Source organism: Camelus bactrianus, chromosome 19 (assembly GCF_048773025.1).
Source record: "Camelus bactrianus isolate YW-2024 breed Bactrian camel chromosome 19, ASM4877302v1, whole genome shotgun sequence".
Lineage (NCBI taxonomy): Eukaryota > Metazoa > Chordata > Mammalia > Artiodactyla > Camelidae > Camelus > Camelus bactrianus.
Genome location: NC_133557.1, coordinates 20,448,732 through 20,467,980, shown reverse-complemented (window position 1 = coordinate 20,467,980; position 19,249 = coordinate 20,448,732). Strand labels below are relative to the sequence as shown.

At 54.2% G+C, this 19,249-nt stretch overlaps 3 protein-coding genes across 6 annotated transcripts; 2 read left to right on the top strand and 1 right to left on the bottom strand.

Moving 5' to 3' along the window:
* Positions 1–2,701: 2,701 nt before the first annotated feature.
* On the top strand, positions 2,702–11,147 carry PLTP (phospholipid transfer protein). Its single transcript, XM_010958659.3, has 16 exons — positions 2,702–2,859; positions 3,456–3,566; positions 3,654–3,753; positions 4,423–4,551; positions 4,841–4,996; positions 5,992–6,055; positions 6,153–6,216; positions 7,058–7,149; positions 8,202–8,378; positions 8,461–8,520; positions 8,672–8,836; positions 8,933–9,000; positions 10,081–10,123; positions 10,206–10,269; positions 10,355–10,431; positions 10,825–11,147. The coding sequence occupies exons 2-16, from the start codon at positions 3,467–3,469 to the stop codon at positions 10,954–10,956; spliced, it is 1,491 nt and encodes a 496-aa protein (XP_010956961.3). The 5' UTR covers positions 2,702–2,859; positions 3,456–3,466; the 3' UTR covers positions 10,957–11,147.
* CTSA (cathepsin A) lies at positions 11,078–17,072 on the bottom strand. 3 transcript variants are annotated; one of them, XM_010958657.3, is made up of 15 exons: positions 16,941–17,072; positions 16,549–16,736; positions 16,274–16,385; positions 15,994–16,044; positions 15,816–15,902; positions 15,418–15,573; positions 14,993–15,084; positions 14,483–14,567; positions 13,841–13,932; positions 13,682–13,760; positions 13,459–13,598; positions 12,790–12,865; positions 12,049–12,138; positions 11,770–11,874; positions 11,078–11,544 (listed from the first exon to the last, which is right to left on the bottom strand). In XM_010958657.3, exons 1-15 carry the CDS (start codon positions 16,992–16,994, stop codon positions 11,461–11,463), a joined length of 1,491 nt encoding a protein of 496 aa, XP_010956959.1. In that variant the 5' UTR covers positions 16,995–17,072; the 3' UTR covers positions 11,078–11,460. The 3 variants fall into 3 exon arrangements, with proteins under 3 accessions (XP_010956959.1, XP_010956958.1, XP_010956960.1); XM_010958656.3 differs by having other exon boundaries at positions 11,078–11,531; XM_010958658.3 differs by having other exon boundaries at positions 11,078–11,531; positions 16,906–17,002.
* On the top strand, positions 16,944–19,101 carry NEURL2 (neuralized E3 ubiquitin protein ligase 2). 2 transcript variants are annotated; one of them, XM_010958661.3, is made up of 2 exons: positions 16,944–18,101; positions 18,860–19,101. In XM_010958661.3, the coding sequence occupies exons 1-2, from the start codon at positions 17,360–17,362 to the stop codon at positions 18,973–18,975; spliced, it is 858 nt and encodes a 285-aa protein (XP_010956963.1). In that variant the 5' UTR covers positions 16,944–17,359; the 3' UTR covers positions 18,976–19,101. The 2 variants fall into 2 exon arrangements, with proteins under 2 accessions (XP_010956963.1, XP_010956964.1); XM_010958662.3 differs by having other exon boundaries at positions 18,846–19,101.
* Positions 19,102–19,249: the final 148 nt, after the last annotated feature.

Below are 19,249 nucleotides of genomic sequence, written 5' to 3'. Positions count from 1 at the left end.
GCCCTGAAAAATAGCAGAAGCAGGATTTGAACCAGGTCGGCCTGGATCCAAAATGCTTAGCAGCTCTGCTGTCCTGGTTTTTTGCAATAAGGCTATAAAGGCTAGAAAAGCATTTCTTTCCTGTCACTTTGAGTGCTGGGAAGGCTTCCCTTAACTTCTCAAAGCCAGGGGTGAATGTGGAAAGGGATTTGGGGATTCTGATCTCTCCATCCCTCAAGCCAAGTGGCAAGGACTCAGGGAGGCTGCCAAAGCCCCTCCCTCCTGGGCTGCACATCTGCCAGCATCAGTCTGAAGTGTGAGGGTTGGGCACATAAGTTGTGGGAGAAAGGGGAATCCCATGTGACAGAGAAGGGCAGGCTGAGCAGGCGAGCCCCTGGAATCCAGGTTAGAGACACACCTTCTTGGCCTGCAGCCCAGGTCAAGGCTGTGTTTAGAGTCAGTTGGACTGAGACTCACAATGTGCAGGAGTTGGTCAAGAATCCCAGGGTGGTGTAGGTATCGCCTGCTCCCCAGGGACACTCAAGGGCTCCAAACCAGGTCAGTTACTCAGCAAATATTTCCTCAGTATCTACTCTGTGCCAGGCATTGTTCTAGGCACTGGGAATAAGCGGTGAACAAGATCCCAGCTCTCATGAAGACAGACAATAAACTAAGATTAAGTAGAAATAAGATCTATAAAGAAAAGAAACCAGGCTCATGTGCTTGAGAGTTAACTTCTAGATAAGCAGGGAAGGCCTTTCTGGAGAAGAGCCATTTAAATGGAGACCAAAATGACAAGGAGCCAGAGGGAAGAGCAGAGGGGAAAGCATTCTAGGCAGAGGAAACAGCAAGTGCAAAGGATCTGAGCAAAGAAGAATTTCACTTGCATGTTCAGGAACCAAAAATCAGTGTGGCTGGAGCAGAATGAAAAGGGTGAGAAGTGGGAAAAGAGGCAGGGAAAGGCCCTTTCCCATGCCTAGAAATCAGGGCGTGGAGGCAGTTTATTCCAGGTGTAATGGAAAGCCACTGAATGATGGTTAATGATGCTAATAATTGTAGCTAACAGTTTTTGAGCCCTTACTAAATGCCAGGTGCTTATTAAGCCCTTGAAATGCATTAACTCATTCCTAAGAGGGAGGTCCTTTGATTGTCCTCAGTTTATAGATGAGGAATCAAAAGCCTAAAGAGGTTGCCCAAGGTCACATAGCTACATTTAAAGTTCACTGAGGCTGCAGTGGGGACAGTGAGTTACAGGGGCCAGGACTCTGCAAGAGATAACAATGATACAAAGACAGCTTGCATTCCAGTTGAGAGGAAAGGAAACCAGCGTTCACCAGGTTTTCTGCTAGAGCCAGACTCCAGGAAAAGCAAAGGTTACTAGAGTTCAAAGGCACAGAGGCACTTCCTCCTCTGGATAGCCTTAGCACTTTCTCTGTTCCCCTCCTACACCCTTTCTGCCTTGTTTGCTTGTGATCCGTGCCCCTAATAATAGCTAGCATTTATTTGGCATTAATGGTGTGCCATGTATCATGCCCAGCACGTGCGCTGTGCCTATTTCATTCATGCTTGCAATTACCTAATTGTCCCCATTTTAGGATGGGGAAATTGAGGCTTAGGGCGGCTAATGTAAGGAGTCCAAGGTCATACACCTAAGAATTGATAGCCTAGGATTTGAACCCTGGTCTGTCAGATGCAAAAGTCTAAGCACTTAACTACTGGGCTGTAAACACCCCTTCACATCCTGCCATGAACAGTCTGTGGGTTCCCCAATAGCAGCCAAGGATGATCTTTCCCTCTAGGTTCCTGCTAAAGAGGGTACATAGTAGTGCTGACCTCATAGGTTGTTAAGAAGATTAAATGAATCTAGATCTAGGGTCACCAACCATCATGGTTTGCCTGGGACTGTAGGGGCTCCCAGGAAAGAAAACTTTCAGTTTCAAAATTTGGGAAAGTCCTGGGCAAATCAAGATGAGTTGGTCATCATGCCTGGATGAGTGCTTTGTGCTAAATATGTGTTCAATATTGTTCTTCTTTCCACTTTAATGAATTTGATAACAAAAGTAGCAAGCACCTGCGCTGTGCCAGTCCTAGGAGCTGGAAACACTGGCAGACAGTACATGGGGGTACTGCGCAGAGACCCTGGCGCCAAAGGTTCACCCCAAATCCACAGTCCCTGAGGAAATGCCAAACCTCCCTCAGGGTGATTCCAGCAATCTGGAATGTCCTCTTGGGCTGGTAGCACTTTCTCGAACCCCAGTGGGAGAGGTCTCTGGGCTCTTAAGGTCTGCAAGTAGTTGACACAGAAACAGTCGGGTGGTTCCCAAAGTGAAACCTGACAAGGAGAGGTCTTGAGATGACAGTGGGTGGAAGGGAAAGGAAAAACGTGCCTTGGGCATCGACTTTGTGAATTGCCCTGGATCTAAGGTAGTTCCTATTATCACAGCACATTTTGCTTGATGAGATAACTGAGGCTCAGGGACCGAAGTGAAGTGTCTTGCCCAGGATCTTGCAGGAAGAGATGGGTAACTGGACTCTGAACCAAGTTCCCAGCAAATCAGGGATTGTTGGGGTTGGGCCGTCTAACTTCTGCACTTTCCTCCCTCCTGATGGGCTTGGGTCCCCTACTAGTCTTGACAGCAGCTGGGCTTGTCACGGGGCTCCGTACAGCCCTCTCCGCCCTCTCTGCTGCCAGCGTCCCGCCCCATCCCTTCCCAACTCCCGAGGGAGGAGGGGAGAGCAAGAGAGAGGGGGGGGGGTCGGGGAGGCCCAGCTTTATAAAGGCGGCAGGAACAGCGCTGCCCCGCCAGACCCCGCCGCCCGGATCCCCTGCGCTGCCCGCCGCCCCCACGTGACCGAGCCGACCACCAGCTCCACCGCAGAGTAAGTTGGGGCGCGTCCCTATCTACCCTCCAGACCCTCGCGCAGCCGCATGTTCTACTGAACCCGGGGTGGGGAAGAGATACCCTGAAAGAGAGCGCTGAGATGGGGGGCACCAGATAAAATCCCGATGACAGAGATTTAGGACCTGGTGGAGCAGGCTGCACCCTCTATTCCCCCGGCGCGGGGCCTAGGAGACCGCAAGCCACCCCCCAGGAATGCGCGTGCAGCAGTTCCCATGGTAACGTGCAAGCCGCGCCCTCCCTCCGCCGAAGGAAAGGGGAGGTTGTTGTTGGGGGTGGGGGGTGTTGGTCCCCTGGAGGTCCATACTCGTCACGTGGCGGTTGCACGAGGAAACCGAGGATATTCCCTCCCTCTCCTTCGTGCCCCAAATCCTTTGGGAGCCAGAGGTCACGTCACATGGCCTCTCTGAGCCTCAGTTTTCGCATTTGCCAAATAGAGGCAATGTTACTGGTTCTAAGTTCCCCGAACAGCTATCTCAAGGGTAACGATAGGGGCCAGCCCCCTATTCTGCTTGGATATCCGAGGAGTGGGTTTTAGCGGCCCAGATGACTCCCGCGACCCCACTCCACCCCCAGGCCCACTCGCCATGGCCCTCTTCGGGGCTCTCGTCCTAGCGCTGCTGGCAGGCGCTCACGCCGAGCTCCCCGGCTGTAAGATCCGCATCACCTCTAAGGCTCTGGATCTGGGTAAGGCGCGGGGGCGGGCGAGGGCCTATGTGGGTGGAGTCGCCCCAGCCGTCAGTGCAGGATCTAAGGGTCTCACTGATACTTCAGTGAAGCAGGAGGGGCTGCGCTTTCTGGAGCAAGAGCTGGAGACCATCACCATTCCGGACCTGCGGGGCAGAGAGGGCCACTTCTTCTACAACATCTCTGAGTACGTGGGGGCGGGGCCTGGGAGGGGCGGGGCTTAGGAAATACTACTGAGTCTCGGGAGACTGGATGCCCATGTGGAATGGGGGCGTGTCCAAATCGACGAGGCAGGATTTAAACAGAATAAAGCCGGAAAAGATAAAGGCCAAGCCTGCCTTCACAGGCGGGACCAAGACAATGGGCGTGGCCTAGAAGATGTGGGTGGGACCAAGAAAAGCAAAGCCAAACCTGTGGAATTGAGGCGTGGCCAAAGAGCGACAGAGAGGCGGGGTCAAGAAACTTGACAATGGATGAGAGTGGGGTTGTCCGGCACCGGGGTGGAGCTAATGCCAGAGGTCCGAGGAACAGGAGATAAAGGCCTGTGGTTTAGGATCCTGGGGACAGGGTCTGGCATTCCCAGGCTCGGGTAGGGAGGGGAGTGCAATGAGACTTCTAAGAGATTGGGTGAAGCTGACTTTTAACACCTGGGTCAGGAGAAGCTAATCTCTGAGCCACCCAAGTCCAACTTTTAGCCACCCAAGTACAGGCTGGGCACATGAGGGGCAATGGAAGAATTCATTCCACACCACCTCAGTTTCCTCAACCTGGACTGGAGGAGAAGGGAATTAATTTACTGTGACTGGTTGGGGTCCCCTTTTCTTGGTCCTGCATCTGACCTTGAGGCCTCCCGCAGCGTGAAGGTCACGGAGCTGCAGCTGACATCCTCAGAGCTCCATTTCCAGCCAGAACAAGAGCTGATGCTACAAATCAACAATGCCTCCTTGGGGCTGCGCTTCCAGAGACAGCTTCTCTACTGGTTCTTGTGAGGACCCGGTACTGCCGGGAGAGGGTGGATTAGGAGGGCTGAGGGTGCTGTGGAGCTGTGGGCAATCCTATAGCCTTTCTGAGCCTCAGTTTCTTCATCTGTACAATAGAGACATTCATACCCACTTCATAAGAGTTGATGGGATTTGGTAGAATGTCTGGTAAATTGTTCCAAAGTGAAGCCTTATTAACAGGGGTCATGATGTAGCGGAGTGAGGAGGGGAGCAGTGACAACTTAATTAAGCTCCCAGCTGGAATGAACATTAACACCCCTACCCCTGCCGCAGCTATGATGGGGGCTACATAAACACCTCCGCCGAGGGCATGTCCATCCACACGGCTCTGCAGCTCTCCCGGGATCCCACTGGCCGGATCAAAGTGTCCAATGTCTCCTGCCAGGCCTCTGTCTCCAGAATGCATGCAGTCTTTGGGGGAACCTTCAAGTAAGCCCCATCCCCAACCCCAGTGCTCCCCACTTGAGCCCCACAGCCCCTTTGCCTAGTGCAATGCAAAATGCACAAGCTTGGGAGTCAGACTAGCTGAGTCCAAATCTCAGCACCACCACTTCCTGGCTGTGTGACCTTGGACAAGTCACTGAAGCTCTAAGATGGGGATGGTAATAGAACCTATTTTATAAGATGTTGGTTGTGAGGAGTGTTTGTGTTAATCTAGGTAAAAATATTTAGGAAAGTACCTCGCATATAATACGCAACTAGCCACTTAAGAATAATTGTGAGGACTAGTGTTTACAGTGGGCATGCACTGGGTTCTCAGTAATTCGTAGCTCTTACTACAACTAATAAAAATAGTCACATAGTTCTAGGTTTAGGGCTGAGAAGGGGACTTTGTGCTGGTTCTGGAAAAGGGTAGGGGAGAGAAGATGGTGGATTTATTATCTGGTGTTGGTACACTGTCAATTATTTTATTTATTTAGCAAACAAAGTGTATGCCAGGCCCTGAGGACTCAGAAAGGAGCTTAAAGCCTGGCTGGAGGGACAAAACATTTGTCGTCAGGGCTTTGAAAAAGGGACCAGGAAAGTACTCTGGGGAGTTCAAAGAAGAGTAATCTGGCAGGACTGCCTGAAAGAGGAAGCATCTGTGCCCAGACAGGGGGAAATACAGGGTAGGAGCATTGAAGGTGGGAGGGAGGGCATGAATAAGCACATAGAGGTGGGGGCGCTCAGAGTAAGTTTGAGGAACTCTGCTTAGATTAATTTGGTTGGTGTGGGGCAGGGATAGGAAAAGTCTTGAGAATCAGCCTGGAGAAGGGGATTTGAGCCCAAGTCATGGAAAACATCTATTAAAGAGGTAGTAATTTAAGTTGAAATGGAGGTATTTAGCCCCAGCCCCAACCATCTCCAGTCACTGTGATTTCTCCCAGACCTGGGTTGGTGTAGGGACAGGGGATGGGCTCACCTGGCCTCTCCTCTCCTCACAGGAAGGTATATGAATTCCTCTCCACATTTATCACCTCAGGAATGCGCTTCCTCCTCAACCAGCAGGTATGGGCCGAGGCAGGTTGGGGGCGAGCTGCTGGGGCCAGCAGGGGTGGGCATGCCCTCTCTTTGGAAGACCTTGACTCTGGCCCCCACCTACCAGATCTGCTCCGTGCTCTACCACGCAGGGACAGTGCTTCTCAACTCCCTTCTGAACACGGTGCCTGGTGAGTTGGCACCGCTGCGGGGCTGGGAGGTCTGGGCCCTGGCCCTGGAGCTGGAGTAGGGGTGGGGAGGAGGCCGGGTGAGCGCTGTCACATAGCACCAGAGTTGGCCCCTTCCAAGCCCTGCCATGCAACAGCCCTGGGTTCAAATGTGGCCTCTGCCACCAATTTCCTGTATGTCTGGAAGTAAGTACTCCTCTTACTTCCTTGGTTTCCTTGCTTGGCTGATGCCACTTCCACTGGGGTTGCTCTGAGTGTTAACTGAGGGCGTGGTTGTCAAGATCCTTAATATGTGATTGCTGTTGGGGCCTCATTTGGGTTCATCACCTGGCACTTAATAGGTGCTCAATTAAGGTGAATTCTCTTGTCTGTGTTCATCACCTGGTACTCAGTAGGTAATTAATGTGGGTTCCCTTTTCTTAAGCTGTGAGCTAGATCGTCACTCCGCATACATAGGGCACAGGATGGGAAAGAGAAGGCAGGGGAAACCAATGAAAGAAGGGACTCCCTTGCCATCTTGTTTAGTGACTTGATGAGATCTCTGTAGTAGTAGTAGTAGTAGTAGTAGTAGTAGTAGTAGTAGTAGTAGTAGTAGTAGTAGTAGTAGTAGTAGTAGTAGTAACAACAATGACAACAACAACAATAATAATAGCTAACATTGTTGAGCACTTATGGCACGCGAGGCACTAAGTGCTTTCCACAGAAAACCACTTTGATCATCATAACAACCCTGTGAAGGGAGTATTATAATCACCATTTTATGCACAAGCAACTGAGGCCCAGAGAGCTTAAGAACCTTGCCCAGCATCACACAGCTTTGAGTGACTCGAGCCCCTCCCTGCAGTGCGCAGAGCTGTGGACAAGCTGGTCGGCATTGACTATTCCCTCCTGAAGGACCCTGTGGCCTCCACCAGCAACCTGGACATGGACTTCCGGGTGAGCTGCCCAGCTGGTGTGTGTAACCAGAACCCCCTTCTCCCCGAGGTTGCTGGTTTTAGTCCCCTAAAGCAAAGCTCTGATGCAGCCAATCCATTGCTGGGGATGCTCTGGCTCCCCGTTGCCTACAAGATTAGGCTCAACTCCTGGGTGTGATATTTGAGCCTTAGTTAAATCTTGTCTGGCCCCGAATCTCTAACTTCATCCTGTTCCTCTGCAGCTACTCTTTTCCAAACATGCCCTTCACTTCCTACCTCAGGGCCTTTGCTCATGCACTGTCTTCCCCTATCTCCCCTGAAGGAATTAAATATTCAGCTCTATGCACATAATCTTATTTCATCTTTTCACAACCCCATAAGTCTGGTACTGACGTTATGCTCATTTTAGGGATGTGGAGACCTGCTCGGGGAGGTGATGTCACTTGTCCAAGGCTGCACAGCTAGTTATGTGGCCATTACCATTGCTCCTCCCAGTGGACTGGAGCAGTTTCAGAGCACAGACTCTGGAGCTAGAATACCTGAAGGTCAGCTCTGCCACTCTCTAGCTGTGTGATCTTAAGCCAGTGGCTTAACCTCTCTGTGCCTGTTCCCTAATATGTAAATAGAAATAATACAGTAAGAAGACATACCTCCTGGAGAATTGCGGATTAAAGGAGTTTGTCTAGGTAAGGGGCACGGAAGAATTGCTATGTATACGTAACCACCAGCTACGATCATTGCTGCCATCTAGCTTTCAAGGCCCACTCAAATGCCACCTCCTCCTTGAATCCTTTCCTGAATCTCCTTTCTCCAGTTTGATGGAATTGCTCCTTTCTATGCTTTTTAAGAAAATACCTGGTTGGGGATGGGGTAATAGCTCAATAGCTCAGTGGCAGAGCGCATACTTAACCTGCATAGGGTCTTAGGTTCAATCCCCAGTACCTCCATTAACAACAAAAAGTACCTGTTGAGTCCCCCAAGGATAGCAGCTGGGTCCAAACTGATGCAGGACCTGGAGACGTCTGGGTGCTGGGCCAGTCTGCCTTGCCCCTGACCCTGATCCCCCAACCCCAGGGGGCCTTCTTTCCCCTGGCCGAGGGAAACTGGAGCCTGCCCAACCAGGCGGTGGAGCCCCAGCTGCTAGAGGAAGAGCGGATGGTGTATGTGGCCTTCTCTGAGTTCTTCTTCGACTCTGCCATGGAGAGCTACTTCCGGGCAGGGGCCCTGCAGCTGTTGCTGGTGGGGGACAAGGTATGCCAGGGTCTGTTTGTGGGATGGGAAAGAGGAGGGCCTGGGATGGAGCTCCTGCCTTACCCTCAATTCCCCTGTCCAGGTGCCCCACGATCTGGACATGCTGCTGAGGGCCACCTACTTTGGGAGCATCGTCCTACTGGTGAGTGTTGGCGGGAGGTAGGAACGTGGCCAGTCTTCCTATTTGTGTCTCTGGGCTCCCTGAGGGTAGAGTCTGAGTCACCCCCTCCACCCCGGGGACTCACCAGGGAACAGACCTGGGACTTAACCCGCCCTCCCTGTTCTGTCCCCAGAGCCCAGCAGTGATCGACTCTCCGCTGAAGCTAGAGCTGCGAGTCATAGCGCCACCTCGCTGCACCATCAAGCCCTCTGGCACCACCATCTCCGTCACTGCCAGTGTCACCATCGCCTTGGTCCCACCCAACCAGCCTGAGGTCCAGCTGTCCAGCATGACCATGGTGCGGGCACCAGAGTGGGGACTGCGGAGGGTTGGGGAGAGGTGGGCTGCAGACCCTTTGGGTCAGTAACACCGCCCTCCCCACTTGCCTACACAGGATGCCCGTCTCAGCGCCAAGATGGCACTCCGGGGGAAGGCGCTGCGCACACAGCTGGACCTGCGCAGGTGGGCAGGTGTCTGAAGGTCTAGGGCCAGCCCGTAACCTCTCTGAGCCTCAGTGTCTTCAGGATAATCACAGCTGCCCAACAATCCTGGGGAGCTAAAATTCAGTCCTACCTATAAGCCACTGGAGAGCTGGGGTCTTTGTCAAGGCATAAAAAGTGCTTCATCATAGTATAACTTTTCTGCCTTCTCTCCACCCAGAGGCAGGCAGAGCAGAGATGAGACATGTCCGTAGTCACAGCAAAGCACATGAGAACAGATTTTGGTACAGCTCAGCTTTGTGATCTTAAGACAACTCATTTTACCTTTCTAAGCTTCATTTTCTTCACGTTCTAAATATAGATAATAGCATCTATAGTAGTTTCTCAGGCTGTGCTGTCCAGTGTGGCAGACACATGTTGCTACTTACCTGTCACTAATTATAATTCGGGAGTTCCTCAGGTGCACATTTCTGTGACCACATGGAGCTAGTGGCTATTGTGTGGGCGGTGCAGATACAGAATGTTTTACAGAAAGTTCTATTGGACAGCGTTGTTCTGGGGTTAAATGACATAATGCAGGGTTGTGGTTAAGAGCCTAGATTCGAGAGACAGGTTCTGCAATTTATGAGCTAAGTGACCTCATGCAAATTACTTAGTCTCTCTGGGCCTCATATGCCTCATCTATAAAGTGCAAATCCTAAAAGTGCCTACTTAGGGTTGTTATGAGGCTTAAATCAGGTGGCCTTTTAAAATATTTTAATATTTAACCTTTTTTTTTTTTTTAACATGCATAGTATCTGGCAGGGAGTAAGCACTGTAAGTTTTGCTAAAGAAAAACAAACAACACTGGTAAAGCTGCCAGCAGAAGACTGGCATATAGGAAGTGGGCCACGAATAAAAGTAGGTGACTTGGAGAATAGGTGGTCCAAAGAGGGAGAAATGACTCACCCAAGGTTACACACCTGGCAAGTGGTAGAATGCCCTGGAAAGGTGTGTGGGAGGAGCATGTGGGACTGAAACTCTGGAGGGGAGGCCTGGGTGGCCTGGGGAAGGGGGTGCTTGCAGGGCTCCTGCCCACTGGACCCTTCCTTCTCTCCCATAGGTTCCGAATCTACTCGAATCAGTCTGCGCTGGAGTCGCTGGCAGTGAGTTGAGAATGGGGGTTGGGCAGCGGAGGCAGGCCCACCCCCTACTTGCTGCCCTGACTTCAGACCTCCTCCCTCCCAGCTGATCCCGCTGCAGGCCCCTCTGAAGACTATGCTGCAGATTGGGGTGATGCCCATGCTCAATGGTAGGGGTGGGGGATGTGAAGAGGGAGGGGGAAAGGACAGGGGAGCTGGGTGGGTCCAGACTGAGCCGGCTGTTCCCACCCACAGAGCGGACCAGGCGTGGGGTGGAGATTCCACTCCCTGAGGGTATCAACTTTGTGCGTGAGGTGGTGACGAACCACGCGGTGAGTAATGGCGCGATAGGGAAGGAGGGCAGAGCCTGCCCCTCCTCTACAGCTCTCCAGTTGCCCCTTCTCATTTTAATCTTAATCAGACTCCTCCAGCCCCTTTGCACAGGCTGTGTCCTCACCTTGGACCACGCTTCCCTGACTCCACCCCCAATGTCTACTAATCTTTCCGGTCTTAGCTAAGAGCTCACCTCCTCCAGGAAGCCCTCCTTGACCTCTACAGGCTGTGCTCCTGCAGCCTCTATTTCAGTACCCTTCACAGGGAGTTCTAAGAACTGTTTTGCTGTTCTGTCTCTCCCACTTGATTGAGGCCTAGGACTCAATCTCTATCTCTAAACTCTGGTCTCAGTAACGGAATGAACAGCCTCCCTTCTCTGCCCTCCTGCACAGGGCTTCCTCACCATCGGGGCCGATCTCCACTTTGCCAAAGGGCTGCGAGAGGTGATTGAGAAGAACCAGCTTACTTACACCAGGGACCCCCAGGCATCCAGTGCCCCATCCCCATCCACGGCAGCTGTCTGAGCCCTCATCTGCCACCCTGGCAAGCTGCATTCAGGACTCCAGTGCCTCTCATCCCCTCCCTCACCCCCTCACAGCCTTTAGTGTCCTCTCTAACCCCCCCGAGTGCCACAGAGAAGACGGGTTTTAAGCCTTACCCAATTTAATTCCATAATCACAGTCAGTTCATCAATTACAGTCCGTCCACCCTCCCAGTGGGCTGTCCTGAGCTCTCTTGTGTTCCTAGAATGCAGATCAGTGCGCTGAGAGCAATCTTAAAGCAAAGAAGAGGCCAGGCCCCACCCCAGCCAGGAATAAAGTGCGAATTTCCCCCCAGACCATCTATGTGAGGCCTTGGGGCCACGTCTGGGATGCACAGGGCAATGGAGGTGGGGTGAGAGCAGTTCTGGAAGCCGAGACCTGCCCCACAGGGGCATTCTGCATAGAGAAGACCCCCTAGCAGGAGAGGATGGGGAAGTCTGGACCCGGCAGTGAGGCGCTGGGCCCCGTAGTCATCAGTACGGCTGCTTATTCAGGAAGCGGGAGAACATGGTGAGGGCAGCCTGGGGCTTGTCGGTGGGGACCATGTGTCCGGCGCCCTGAAGAGCAAAGCTTTGCGAGGTTCCCTCCCTGTACAACCCCTGCCCCTGGGCGCTTCCTTCATCCTAAAGGTCACTCTAGCCAGTGACCTTCCTTCTCCCCAGTCCTTCCATTTTCCCCATCCCTCCAGAAAACTCGCCCTTCCAGGGTCCAGATGGTAACCCAACATCAAAGGAGGCCGGAAGGAAAGGACAGGTGGGTCCTGCCCCACCAGTCCTCACCAGGCCCAGGCCCTACCTTGATGGTGAGAAAGGCGATGTGGGAGAATTCCTTCACGAAGCCAGCGATCTGCTCCCCGCTGTCCCCGTAGTTCACTAACCAGGGCCGGCGCTGTACCTCCATCTGCCCCACCAGGAAAGGTTAGCAGCCTGCAACCGCCCCCTCATTTCTGCTCATAGCCACTAGCAAGACCTCCAGGGGCCCGGAACTCCTCCAGGTTCGCCCTCTATCCGCCAGAATCAAGCTGCCCTACCCCCCTGCACCCACCCTACCCTGGGGCCAGGACCTCCGCCTTACCTTCTGGTTGAGGGAATCCACAAACCACTCATCCCCCATGAAATTGCAGGCCATGTCCACATCTCCATTGTAGAGCAGGATCCGGTATTTCTGGAGCAGACCAGGGGGATAAACACAGTGTGGAACAAACCCATACCCCAGCCCTTCCCTGGTTCAAGCCTGACCCCTCAGGAAATTCAAGGGGCCCAGCTAAATAGCATACACCAGCAAATTCTTGTGTTTTCTGACCACTTCCTACATGTCTAGTGCCCTGCTAAACGCTTTACCTATGAAAGTAGTAGATACCATTACTAACCCCATTTTACAGATGGAGAAATCAAATCTCAAGATATGTGAAAACCTTGCCCAGGGTCACGTGGCTAGTAAAGGGACCTGAACCCAGGCCATCTGACCCCAGAGCCCAGGCTCTAACTGTTGTACAGAACCTGGTCCTAACCTAGCTCTGCCAGTGTCTCCCTTGGACAGGGCCCTCTCCTACCCTAGACATCCGTTTGCCCACTTGTAACACAATCTGACTAGCTCTTCTCACCCTCAAGGCTCCTCCAACAGAGCGGCATAAGGCAGGGAGAAAGCCAGGTTCAAATCCTGACCTGGCCAACCACAGGACCCCAGGCACAGGACTTCAGTTCTTGGAGTTTCAGCTTCTCCTGTCCTGAGTGGCACCCTAAAGGTGCCCCTGCCTTGCCAGGCTGCTCAAGTGCCGAGGCTGCTAGTGGACCCAGCTGTGCTGCCCCCACTCACCTGGGAGGTGAACAGCTTGAGGTACTGGGAGGACATGCTGTTGTAGAGACGGCGGTATTGAATATTTACCAGGAAGCTGCAGGTGCACGTGGGCAGGAAGACCAGGTCCAGGTTAGGGGAGAAAGAGAAACAATTGATCAGTGCTCCTTCCTTTTCCCCTCCTATTCCCAAGCTCCAGCCTAAGAGGCCGACAGCTGGGATTCAGTCCCTTCTTGGGCGTGTAACCTCTCTGGGACTTACCTGATGGGGGGCTGGAATTCAGAGGTCCCCAACCCACCCCCATTTAGAACTAGGAATGGTTTGTTACAATGACTGGGATGCAACTGGCATCAGTGTGTAGGGGCTTGTGGCGACCAATCAGAATGGACCTGAGTGGCCCCAGCTGTGTCAGGCGTCACCCTCTTACTTGCAGGGGTAGGGAGTGGGAGAGTCTCTCTTTACTAAACACTGTGGAAGTCGTTGATATTTTAACTAGTATGGCCATTTAAGAATGAAGTGGCTGATTATCAATCAACGTAGGGGGTCAGGGATCTTAACATCCTATTGAACAATTCACTGTCACACCCTGAACGCCCAGCACGCCCCCATTGGGAAGCCCTACCCAAAGGACCCCTGGGAACCTTGCCGATGCCCACTAGCCCCAGGCCAGGAGTGGCCACAGAAACCCACTTGCACATGTCCCATTGGGGCAGCTGCTCAGGGATGTGGAGGGCCTTCCGCACATAAGGATCGTTGAGGTAGGTGGAGGCGGCTGTGGTGTTGGTGCAGGGAGGGTCCAATCGCACCGTTCTCTCGGAACGCAGGAGTGTCTGGGGAGCACAGACAGAAGGTCAGGATCTTTACGTCCCTACCCTGTCCCTCCCCACCCTGCTGGGAGGAAGGCCTTGAACACCTGATGCCACATCTGCTTGAGTGGCAGGAGGGTGAAGATGTTGCCCAGATCCTGGACCACGACAGTGTCCTTCTCGTACCTGTAAATGAAGTGGAAGATGGAAGCCTGAGCCTCCAGATGGGGCTGGGGTTGGCCCCAGGGGCTCCCAGCAGGGCCTACCTTAGGTGGCTGGGCACCCCCCCAGCACATGGGGCGTAGAGGTTGTAGATGTTGAGGCCAGAGCTGGCCACGATGTGGGACACTTCCTGAAGCTGTAATGACACACCAAGCCACCATGCTTTACAGAAGCCTGTCCTCCCCACGACCTCACCAGCGTGCCCCAAGATTCATTGCTCTCCTACTTGGACTTGTCATTACCCTTCCCCGACTCTTCACAGGTAGGGAAGCTGAGGCTCAGTGGAAGGCATCTGCTAGGCCTGGTCCAACTCCCAGCGCCTCTACTCCCTCTCACTGAGACTGCAGGCAAGTGACATCAACATTCTTGGTCTCAGTTTCCTTATCTGGAGAATGTGGACCATATGATCTCCCCTGAAGGAGAATCCTGATGAAGAAACAATCTACACTGCCACAATTCAGCACAGTCCTGGCACATCCCAAACGTCTGCTAAGTGAGACGTCCTTTCTCCTCAAAGGGGTCACAAGATTTGCCCAGGAAGTGGTGGTGGGAACACAGACATATTCATGTGTCCCAGAGAACGCCCGACTGCTGAAGGGTGCAGGATAGGAAACAACAGGGGATGGGGAACAGGGAGTCTCCAGGGAGGGTGTGTGGTCCCGTTCTCGATGGGGGCAGAACCTCACATTGGTCACGCATTCTGGGTCTTTGTTGTCATAGAAGTTACACTTGTTTTGAGAGCAGCAGTGGGTCTGGAGGGAAGACCAGAGCCTGTAGGAGATGAGTGAAAATTCCTGAGACCCATCTACTCCACCTCCCAGCAGGGCCTGAACCCAAGGGACCTGATCCCAGGAGACAAGGACATATATCCCAGGACATGGTGGTACCTTATCTCCACCTCCCAGCAGGGCCTGATCTCAGGGGACCTGATCCCAGGGGACAGAGACATACCCCAGGGCATGGTAGGTAGGTCCCTAACCCAGCTGCCCTGGTGCCATACTGCAATTCTCCTTAGTCCCTTTAAATTATGATATTTATTCTTTAGCCACTCAGCCCCAAACCCTTCTGGCAACCCCAGCCCCAACCTTCAGCTCATAAACCAGAGTAGAGCCTGGGATATCATGTGCCTGGAGGACAGATTTGAGGTCCCATGACCTGCCCCACCCCAGAGATTGCCCAGCTGTCCCCTCCCATACCTGTTTCCCAGAAGGCCATGGTAGTAGGCGAAATAGACCAGGGAGTTGTCATTCTGCTCATAGGAGGAGAGTCCATTTCCTACAGCCAGGCCCTGTGAAACACTCAGGATGTTCAGCTCAGCTGGATGGTGAGGAGGAAGAGCCTCCCTTGACCTCCACCCAGAGCTTCAGCAATCTGGAAGCTGAAACGCAGGCTGGTTTGTGGGAGTGGTTGGGTGGGGGAGGCCACTCGACATAGTAAAGAAACAGCTGGCAGCCTGACAGGTGAGCTTCCGGTCGTGGGAGGCACACAAGCAGAGGCCAGCTAGTGGCAGGGATGTCATGAAGGAAGACTGGGTAGGATGGGGGAGTTGACCTGTTTGACCTTGCTAACTGCAAGGCTCTGACCTAAGTTGCCTCCCCTCCCTCCTGCAGCCTCACTGCACCTGAAGGTTCATGCTGGGGTCCTGCATGACCAACACAGCCAGGGTGGGGATGTAGATGCCAGCATAGCTTTCTCCTGTCAGGAAAAGCTCATTGTCCTTGTACTCCGGGAAAAGGCGGAAGAAATCTTTAAGGGCTTCAAAATTGCTCTCGGCGACCTGGGGATGGCGGGATGGAGGGAATCAGGAAGCGCTGGTGTTGGTGTCATCATCTCGGAGATTCTTTCTAATTCAGATAATGACACCAACCCACCCTGTTTGTGCAAGAGCTGTTACTTGTCTGAGAGCACACCACAGTAGCATGCAACAGAGCCAAAAATGGACTCCAAGACCATGCTCTTTCTCTCCCTGCACCATGCCAACCAGGGAGGCTAGGGCATGTGGGCAGGCACCGGACTCACCGCTGTGTCATTAGTTGCATAAGACTTGTCATCAGAGTAGGAGAAGCCGACCCCAGCTGGGGACTCAAGGTATAACACATTGGCGATCTAGAGGGGAAGTGAAAACAGGCTGAAGAGGGCACCCCACCCCATCCAAGTGCCCAGACCACCCTCATAAGACCCACAGTGACAGTGATACCAGGTTCCAAGAATAGGGGTTGTACTCCAGGGTGGTACCATCTGGCTGGACCTGCAGAGGAAAGAGATGGCTAAGTCCCAAGGGCCAGGTGGGTGGAGGGAAAAGGCCCCCATGCTGGGTACTTTACAGTCGGGCAAAACCCCTGAAATGCATTGATAGTCGAGCCAATGGTCCAGGTCACAAAGTCCTTTTCTCCCTCTTCCCCGGCCCTTGCTTCGGGAACTGTCCCGTTGTTCCCCCTTACCAGGGGTTACGGAGGCGACAGCGGCTTTCCACTCACCAGGAAGGGGCCGTGCTCCGTGAGGAGGCCGTCTAGGGAGCTACAGCCTGGCCCTCCATTGAGCCAAAGAACCACAGGGCTGCTCTTGGGATCCTTCTGGGACTCCACAAACCTGGGAGGGGAGTCAGGCTAGGGTGGGTGCAGGTGGAGGGGCTCCTTCCAGCCCTCCCTGCTCCCAGGCTCCCTCAGGGGTCTTAAGAACCACCCCCATTTTCTCCCTAAGTGCACATCACAGTGCCCCTCTAAATCGCGCCCTGGGAGGCAGGGCTGCAGACCAGTAGTGGAGGTGCTTGGAGCCGGAGCCTCTGAGGTAGCCGGAGAACTGGCGGAAAGACGGCTGCTTGGCCAGGCCGGGCAGGCAATCGATCTCGTCCTGTTTGGGGGCTGTCTCGCTTCGGGGCGCCCAGGAGAGCAGCAGCAGCAGCAGCAGGAGGAACGGCAGAGACAGCACGGTTCGGAACATCTGCGGCAGGAAACCGGTGCCGGCTGTTTACTGGCTCCGAGGCTGCTTAGCCGCCCCTGGGGAGGAGCTGGCGGCGCAGCCTCGGGGGAAGCCCAGGCCTAACCCCAGCTCCCACCCGCTTAGCCTTCAACGCCGCGCACCGCCCAGGGGCCCCGGGATCCCTTCCAACCTCCGGGATCTCTTCCAGCCTCCGGATTCCCTCACCTCTGCTGCCCTGCGTCCTTGCTCTCCAGGAGGTGCTCGGCGAATGGAAGTCATGTGTATTCCGAGTCACGTGTGATATGGCGTCACGTGACAGTCTTCCTCCCGCCCTTCTGCGGTCTCTGCGGACCCGGCGCAAGGAGGGGGCGGTGGCAGCGGCAGTTCAAGCCGGGTGAAGGTCCGCAGGCCTCACAGGTCGTATCCCGCGAGCCGGCGATCACATGACCCAGGTGTGGACGGCCAGGATCCCCCAGACTCCCGGGCGCCCTGTTCTAGGCTGGATGGCTGAGCCAGCGGCGCTAGGACCCCCAGGCTGAGCCTCGGGGAAGGGAGTCAGGGGGGCAATACCTTACGTGGTCACCCTGTGAGCCTGCTGCCCAAAATAGCCCCCGGCGCTGGCTGGCCTGCCTCATGGCCGGGAGATGGCTGCTGTCTCCGACCCTGTGGAACTGGGTGCGCCCTGGGGACCCGTGCGCTCCGAGCCCCCTCCCACCCGCTTCCACCCAGTGCACGGTGCCAACATCCGCGTGGACCCCTCGGGGACGCGGGCCACTCGCGTGGAGAGCTTCGCCCACGGCGTGTGCTTCAGTCGCGAGCCGCTGGCCCCCGGCCAGGTATTCCTGGTGGAGATCGAGGAGAAAGAGCTGGGTTGGTGCGGGCACCTGCGTCTCGGCCTAACGGCTCTGGACCCCGCCAGTCTGACCATCGTGCCCGAGTTTTCGCTGCCCGACTTGGTCAGCCTCGGCCACACCTGGGTCTTCGCCATCACGCGTCATCACAACCGTGTGCCCAGGGAAGGCCGCCCGGAGGCGGAGGCAGCGGCCCCCAGCCGACCTCCAGCCCTTCTGATGGAACCGTATTTGTGCATTGAGCAGTATCGCATTCCCCGCGACCGCCTGGTGGGCCGCAGCCGGCCCGGGCTGTACAGCCACCTCTTGGACCAGCTCTATGAACTGAACGTGCTGCCTCCGACCGCGCGCCGTAGCCGTCTGGGCGTTCTCTTCTGCCCGCGTCCAGACGGCACGGCTGACATGCACATTGTCATCAACGGCGAGGACATGGGCCCCAGCGCCCGGGGGCTACCAGCCACCCAGCCCCTCTACGCAGTGGTGGACGTCTTTGCCTCCACCAAGAGCGTGCGCCTGGTCCAGCTCGAGTACGGTTGTAGGTATCCCACCCCCTGGGCAGCGACCCCTTCTGGCCCAGCCACTGGACAGGAACCTGCTAGAACTCTCAAGGCCTTGGTCTGTCCAGCATTACTGTAGAAGTTGGGGAATCTGACTTCAGGTTCTGCCTCTACTTGTGATCTTGGACAAGTCACTCCCTGGCTCTGGACCTCAATTTACCCATCTTGGCTGTGATTGATTAGGATGCCCTCTAACTTCTCTTCTGGCTTTGCCAATATTCTCTTTATTAACCTAGGGCATGGATTCTAAACCGATTTTAAATTTTGGTCCTCTTTGAGAATTATGTGCTCTTTTATTAGACAAATGCTCATAGATTTGGGCACACCAGCTGGAAGGCATCACTGACCCCAGATGGGAGCTTCTTAATCCTGAGGTCGGGTCCATGATAGCCCTATTAAGCCCTTTATTTATATCTATGATCACATTTTATGAATTCAGTGAACTGGAATCCACTCTGTGTCAGATCTGTGCTGGAGGTTGGGGTCGCACAGGAGCTGCTAAGTGAGCATGCGGGCTGCTCTCAAAGAAACAGGGCTGCGGCATTATGAACGTGTTGCAAAAGAGGTGCTTATCTCAATTACATGAAGAGCCCTGTGCCAGGCTGAGCCTGGAGGCCAGAAGGGACTTGCCCAAGTTAACAACAAAAGGGAGGGGACCAAGACCTAGATCTTCGGGGCCTCAGCCTCAGCCCCCACCCTCCTGTTCATTTTGCCTTTGACAGCTTTCTTTTCACAGTGCCATCCCTGCAGACTCTGTGCCGCCTGGTGATCCAGAGGAGCGTGGTGCACCGGTTGGCCATTGATGGGCTCCACCTGCCCAAAGGACTTAAGGATTTCTGCAAGTATGAGTGAAGGCCTGCAGCCACCCTGAAACAGGGCCATAAGAATGCTTCCTGGCCCTAGCACTGTGGCTGGTCTGAAGCTGGCCATACTGCTACCAGCCAGGATGGAAATAAACACAGCTGATGCTGACACTGATCCTTGCAGGGTCTCCTTGCCCTTGAAGCCTGTGAGAGGCACTTCTTTTACAATACTAGGGGTCAGTAGGTCAGAGCAACAGAGAGCATTTTGACATCACTTAGACCAGGGGTTCCTAGCCTCGCTACTCATTATCTGGGATACTTAG